At 43.5% G+C, this 6840-nt stretch overlaps 1 protein-coding gene across 1 annotated transcript; it reads left to right on the forward strand.

Moving 5' to 3' along the window:
- Window positions 1-3681: 3681 nt before the first annotated feature.
- On the forward strand, window positions 3682-6555 carry IL9 (interleukin 9). Its single transcript, XM_027548810.1, has 5 exons — window positions 3682-3795; window positions 3911-3946; window positions 4031-4063; window positions 5055-5186; window positions 6405-6555. Exons 1-5 carry the CDS (start codon window positions 3682-3684, stop codon window positions 6513-6515), a joined length of 426 nt encoding a protein of 141 aa, XP_027404611.1. The 3' UTR covers window positions 6516-6555.
- The last annotated feature ends 285 nt before the right edge of the window (window positions 6556-6840 follow it).

Genomic DNA, 6840 nt, shown 5'->3' on the forward strand with positions numbered 1-6840 from the left:
TCCCTCCCAGCTTCCCATCCTGCAACCACCACCCCACCCCTCTAGGTCATTACAGAGCACTGAGTTGAGTTCCCTGCTCTATACAACAGCTTCCCACAGCTATCTGTTCTACACATGGCAGTGGACATACATCATTCCCAATCTTCCAATTTATTCCCTGCCCAACCTTTTGCCCACACATCCAATCCCTACATCTGCATCTCTATTCCCGCCCTGCAAATAGTTTCATCTGTACCGTTTTAACAAACCTTCGAAAGGATTCAAAACTATTCTTAGCTTGCAGAGCTTACACTGAATCTGGCCAAATAGTTGTTGAGTCCTAAACTAGACTGCATTGTCCTGTCAAATTCAACCTGAAGCTACTTAGTCTACATTATCTGCTGCATAAATATTTCTCTTAATCTTTATAAGAATCCTCTGAGATAGGCTTTATATATGACCACCCCATCCCCAGTTCATTCTGTTTTATGGTCAAGAGATGGAAGCTTGGAGAGGTCAAGACACCCACCCAAGGCCATGTGTTTAACAAATGGTAGAAGTAAGATCTGAATCCAGGCAGTCTGTTTTCAGGGTTCCTGGTCTTAATCATGACACTATACAATCCCCTCAGTAACTGACTTTGGACGAGTCCATTTTTCTTTCCGGGTTCACCCCCATCTGTGCAATAAGTGGAGACTTCCTTAGTGTGAGAGGTATACCTGATGCTATGGCAAATGCTTCCCATGGTTCATACACACAGCATTAAATAATGTTGATTCAAGCAGTGAGATGACTGGCCTTTCAAGTCTCTTAAAACTTCCAATGATGTCAGGGAAAACGGTTCAATCTGACTCTCACATATCTTTAACATCTCTCCAGCATGTGCTAGTTTCCATTTATATTAAGAGCGTCCCATTTTTACTGAGTTTCAAGGTTCAGGGTCTTCAGTAGGCAGTGAAACCTAGCATGAATTTAGGACCACTCTTCTATTCTTATCATTACTTTCTCTTGTTTCACAGTTTCGTTTTTATGATTATTTTCTGTTTATGTGAAGTATTAGTGTTGCTATTGTTGCAATTCTCTTATTCTTTCCTTCATGGTTATAAGATTGCTGCTGAAGCTCCTGCCATCACATCCATGCCCAAACTGATAAGGGGAGGTTTCAGCTACTCTTTTCTCCTTCTACCAAGAAAGCAAAAGAATTATACAGACATCACATTGAACAGAACATGTCACATGGTGGCCGGCAGCAGCAAGAGAGCCTTAAAAAGTGAATGTTTGGCTGGGCACTTGCCACCCTGAACTAACCAGGGTCCTACCTTCAGGGAAAGGGAATAGACACCAGGCTTGGTAATAAAAGTGTTTACCATAGGCTGCTGCTAAGTCACTTCAGTCATGTCTGACTCTGTGTGACCCCATAGACGGCAGCCCACCAGGCACCCCCGTCCCTGGGATTCTCCAGGCAAGAACACTGGATTGGGTTGCCATTTCCTTCTCCAATGCATGAAAGTGAAAAGTGAAAGGGAAGACACTCAGTCGTGTCCGACTCTTCGCTACCCCATGGGCTGCAGCCTACCAGGCTCCTCCGTACGTGGGATTTGCCAGGCAAGAGTACTGGAGTGGGGTGCCATTTCCTTCTCCATACATAGGCTAGGGGGCTAGGGGGCCTTTGAACCTTCTTCTTCATGCCTGCAGAGCATAGGCTTGGAAGTCAGAGAGGTGGGGGGATTTGAGGAATTAAGCAGAAAGCCAATTTCTTTTTATATTTTTTGCCACTAAGATACTCCTTTTCTCTAGTGCAGCCACACACCAATGATCCGTCATCACCCCTAAGAAACAACGTGCACTGAGAAAAGCAAAACGTCACACGCTCTTACAGCAGGAGGAAGAGTGGTGAGAAACGTATGGACTTGTGCCCGTTGGCCACTATGGCACAAATGCCCAGCAAAGTGCCTTTTCAGTCTCTGTTGTGTAGAAGATGCATTTTCTTAAGTGCACACACCTCCAAATATGTACCCTGGAAACGAGATCTAAAAACCTTATAAAATCTCAGTTTATGTTCACCTTCCTTACTATTTCGAAAACTTTTCATATTAGTGATTTGACCCCAAAACATTTCGTAATGGCTCATTGTTCCCCAGGCACTTTCCTAGTACTGAGGATACAGGGGTGAGCTAGATCCCCAAGCGGCACATATCCTGATGGAAAAGGCGGACAGACACACACACACACGCACACACAGGGCAGCAGGAGAGTCAAAATATGAAGGTCTGGACCTGGAACTCAGACTTCTGGGTTTAAAGACAAAATTTGTTGCTTTCTGGCTGTGTACTTTTGGGCAAATTTGGTTTTGGGCAAATTGCCTCTCTGTGCCTAGTTTTCCCATCTATAAAATAAAATAATGAGGATAATTATACTACGTACTTCTTAAGGATACAGTTAAGACTGCTTTTTGGCTCATAGCGATAAGAACAGCTTTGCCAAAAAATCAAGAAGGTAAGCTGCACTCAGTGTTTTAAAAGATTTAAAAAGGAGATGACAAATTAGCACGAACTTCATTTGATGGTTGCATGCATTACATGGCTTAATTTCCATAAAGTGCTTAGAATTGTGGCTAGTATGTACTACTGCTGCTGCTAAGTCACTTCAGTCGTGTTCGACTCTGTGTGACCCCATAGACGGCAGCCCACCAGGCTCCCTGGTCCCTGGGATTCTCCAGGCAAGAACACTGGAGTGGGTTGCCATTTCCTTCTCCAATGCATGAAAATGAAAAGTGAAAGTGAAGTCACTCAGTCGTGTCTGACCCTCAGTGACCCCATGGACTGAAGCCTTCCAGGCTCCTCCGTCCATGGGATTTTCCAGGCATGAGTACTGGAGTGGGGTGCCATTGCCTTCTCTGAGTATGTACTAAGTACTCAATAAATGTTAACTATTATCTTATTTTGAGCACAGAGTTTTTAACTGGATGTTGCACAGTGCTATGGAAGTTCCTTAAAGATGCCAAGGAATCCTCCCGGCCAGTTTTAACAGGCGTTGCTGCCGCATTCCTATGCCTTAGTTGAAGATTTCTTCCTTCAGTCACTTGTTCAAAGATGCATTTCATTTGTGTGAGGTAGAGAATCTGGCCCCAAGCATGGAAGACAAGGTTAAGATTGGGGAGCAGAATATAGTTAGACTGAAGTAGCAATGATGCAATGATGTGACTGAGCTTGCAAAACCCTGATGACATGGCAACTCTCCTGTGCTATTTCTCATCTTCCCCACCCCCCCTCCCTTCGTTAGAATACTGATGACTGGCTCTTATATCAGCATTTCCAATAAAGGAAAAAGGGGGAAATACAGACCTGGGCTTCATGGAAAGTATTTTCACTCTCACAACCAGAACCTTAAAAAAAATTATCGTTTTAAGATCTTTAGCTTTTCCTACAGCATCGTGGTACCAAACTTTTTGAAAAGCATCATTTCTGAGGAATGATACTTCCTGGGACAAGGTAGCATAGTCTTCACCAAGTGACTCAGTTTGAGATATATGTATACATACACATTTTTTTTTTCAATGTCAAGTGACCCAAACTTACAGAGAAAAAGTGGGCATTGGTATCAGTTTGATGTCAGGGTTTTCCCATGTTTGTGGCTTTAAATACAATGTGATCTGAAGGCATTTGAAGTCATTTGAGGACTAAGCTCCAGCTCTGTGTCAAGATGCTCCTGGCTGTGGTCCTTGCCTCTGCCCTGTTCCTCTGCTCTTCAGCCAGCCAGGGGTGTTTCACCTTGACAGGGATCAGGAATGCTGTGTACCTCATCGACAACCTGCAGGTAAGATGCAGAGGCGAGGCGCCAGTGGGAAAGGCAGCGATTGAAAATTTAAGTGAAATATACGAGGATGAAAAACACGCCACTCTTCACGAGTTCTTATTTCTCTACTTTCTAGAAAGACACGTCTTCAAAATGCAGCTGCAGCACCAATGTAAGTAGATGCTCTTAAGAACTTTTCAGACTGATTTTAATATTCACATCTGGGATCTTCACATCTGAAATTTCTCTTTTGCAGGCGACTGATTGTTTGTGTCTGCCCATTTCCTCTGTAAGTATAGTAAAAGTGAATTATCTTGATCTTGTTTTTTCTTAAGCTTTTAAGTCAAAATTGTTCTATTTGATGTATTTTAAGTAAGAAAGTGTGACTTCATTACAATCATTACAGATTAGTAACAATTTTGAAAACCTTTCAAAATCTTGAAATTCTATACTGTATACATTTCTTTGCGTTTAGTCTCCTTGAGAAGTCTGAACACTTTTCAATAAAAAGAATCTTGAATGTGTTTTGAGATTAGTGGCCATGTACACAAACTGGGACTGAGAATGGAATAAATGATGTAGCTCATAGCACATTATTTTCTAATGCATTTGCTGGTAACTCCAGGGTTGCAAAACAATGTAGATAAGACGACAGCCCTTTGTCCTTCCTCTGGCCTCAGCTATCCATATGCTCTGTCCTCTCCCTCTGTCTGTCCCTCCCTGCTTCTCTCCTTCCCTCCCTGTCCTTCCCTTTAGCTGATTTATAGTGGCTATTGCAAGGTTTGACGGCTGCCCTCCGGAAGGATAGGGCATCTGAGATTGCGGGTGGAGGGGAAGTAAAAGGGGTTTCCGGGGAGGAAACCTTCTGGGGAGGAGCCACACATTCATGGCCTAGCCCATCCCCTGGGTTTGTAATCCACAGTTTTAGCTACTGCGGAAACAATGGTGGTGGTGGTTTCGTTGCTATGTCGTGTCCAACACTTGTGATCCCGTGGATGCAAGGCTCCCTTGTCCACGGGATTCTCCAGGCAAGAATACTGGAGTGGGTTGCCATTTCCCTGTCCAGGGGATCTTCCCAACCCAGGGATTGAACTCGCATCTCTTGGATTGGCAGGAGGATTCTTTACCACTGAACCACCTGGCAAGCCCAAGATTACATTGGTTTAATTACATAGATTACATTGGTTAAATTAAAATCACCTCTAAAAGCATTCTCTTTGTGATTCCTACTCAAAGCTGCCTCTGGGTGTTTCTTTTCCTAACTCCCTGTTATTTACCAGGGCAACTGCTCCACAGCATGCTTCCAAGAGGGTTTGTCACAGATGAGCAGCTCCACAGTGAACACGAGATTCCACCTGATTGTCAACCAGCTGAAGAAAATAGTCGTAACCCTCAAGAGCAACAAGTGCGGAGTAAGTGTGTTTTTATCTGTGATGTGCTCTGGTTAATTATTCCTGTGAGAATGTCAGTGCCAACTCCACCTGAATGGGAAAGGGTGATAAGGTTGGAACTGGTAGTTCAGAGTTGATTAGAGACATCTAAGAAACTTATTCAGAACAAGAGAATTAATGCGAGCTCTGCCTGGATGCCACGGAATCCCAGAGTCAGACACGGCTGAGCAACTGAACTGAACGAAACTGCCCAGATGGCTCATCGTTCCATCTCATTTTAAAAAACACTCACCTCTCTGTTGGCTTTTACTTCTCTCCATCTCTTGAATAATGAAAGAATCTAGCCACATTGTAATTAGAAGCTAAATCTTGAGAATCAGGGCTATAGCCCATACCATTCTAAATTATCCTTGAGATTCAGTTAGCTGAGTAGACGATGTGACCTGTGAGTTACAGGTTTTCTTTCCACTGAACTGGGAGGTGTTTAAAGGCAGACACATCCATATCCAGGTGGAAGCTTGTCACGTGCCCTGAATGCCTGTGTATATATATACCCTAGACCCTGGAGGAAAGGGCAGCGGGTAAACTATTGCATTACTATTGCTACAAGGGCCCTTCCTCACTCAGTTACTGGATTGCAGAAGCTTCTGCCATCAACAGCATGCAGTTCTAAGTGCTTCATTTATACTGTTTCAGTGAATACCTACCTTAATGACAACTGTCAGACTTATACCCTATGCTGTGAAGGAGGAAACTGATGCTCAGTGAGGTTAACTGATTTGCCCAAGGCTACATGTTTAACAAATGGCAGTGTTGAGATTTGAACTCTGGTCTATGAAACAGCCAAATCCTGTTCTTAGTCATTGTGCTATAAAACAACCTTGGAAGGACAACCAAACAGGAAATAACAAAATTTTAAGCCTCAAAGTATCTCAAGAAGACATCCTCCAATAAGATTTAGGACCCCTTGATAAGGGTGTGTGTGTGTGTGTGTGTGTGTGGCAAGCAGGCACCTGAAATCCTACCACAAAGTCAAGCACCTATGCTACCTACACAAAATGTTAGCCCTGGAGCCTCATTCATTTGCTCCTTACCTCAAGCCCCCTTACTGCCTGCACACCCTCCATTCCCAATGACCACCCTCTCCTGCTCACCAGGTTCTAGGCAGAGCAGTTTCTGGGGTTGCTGGGCTCCAGACTGTTTTAGTCACTCTGCCTTTGTCAACTTTTATCCCCACAGTCTTTTGCCTGTGAACAGCCATGCAACCGAACCACAACAGGCAATACGCTGACATTTCTGAAGGCTCTGCTGGAAAGTTTCCAGAATGACAGAATGAGAGGCAAAGCATGAAGCTGAAATGTTATTTATTCTATTTATTGAATTTAGAAAGCCTCCTCTTTAAGTTGTTGTAATTTAAAAAATCAAATAAGCCATGTTAAATTAAAATCAGCTGTAATAATTTGTTTAAAATTTTATGTCTTTATTTTGGAATAAATAGATATGGGAAAAAAGCTCAATCTGGTCTGCAGGTGCTTATTTGTTCCTTGATGCTCAGAACAAAGAAAGCTACTGCTGTTACTGCTAAGTCTCTTCAGTCGTGTCTGACTCTGTGCGACCCCAGAGACAGCAACCCACCAGGCTTCCCCGTCCCTGGGACTCTCCAGGCAAGAACACT

This window comes from Bos indicus x Bos taurus, chromosome 7, assembly GCF_003369695.1.
Source record: "Bos indicus x Bos taurus breed Angus x Brahman F1 hybrid chromosome 7, Bos_hybrid_MaternalHap_v2.0, whole genome shotgun sequence".
Taxonomy (NCBI): domain Eukaryota; kingdom Metazoa; phylum Chordata; class Mammalia; order Artiodactyla; family Bovidae; genus Bos; species Bos indicus x Bos taurus.

What these genes read in the sequence shown, in the direction of transcription:
- IL9 (XM_027548810.1), top strand. Translation starts at nt 3,682, where the DNA reads ATGCTCCTGGCTGTGGTCCTTGCCTCTGCCCTGTTCCTCTGCTCTTCA. An exon ending in AATGCAGCTGCAGCACCAAT is followed by an intron (nt 3,947 to 4,030) that starts GTAAGTAGATGC and finishes TCTCTTTTGCAG; the next exon opens with GCGACTGATTGTTTGTGTCT. An exon ending in TCAAGAGCAACAAGTGCGGA is followed by an intron (nt 5,187 to 6,404) that starts GTAAGTGTGTTT and finishes TTATCCCCACAG; the next exon opens with TCTTTTGCCTGTGAACAGCC.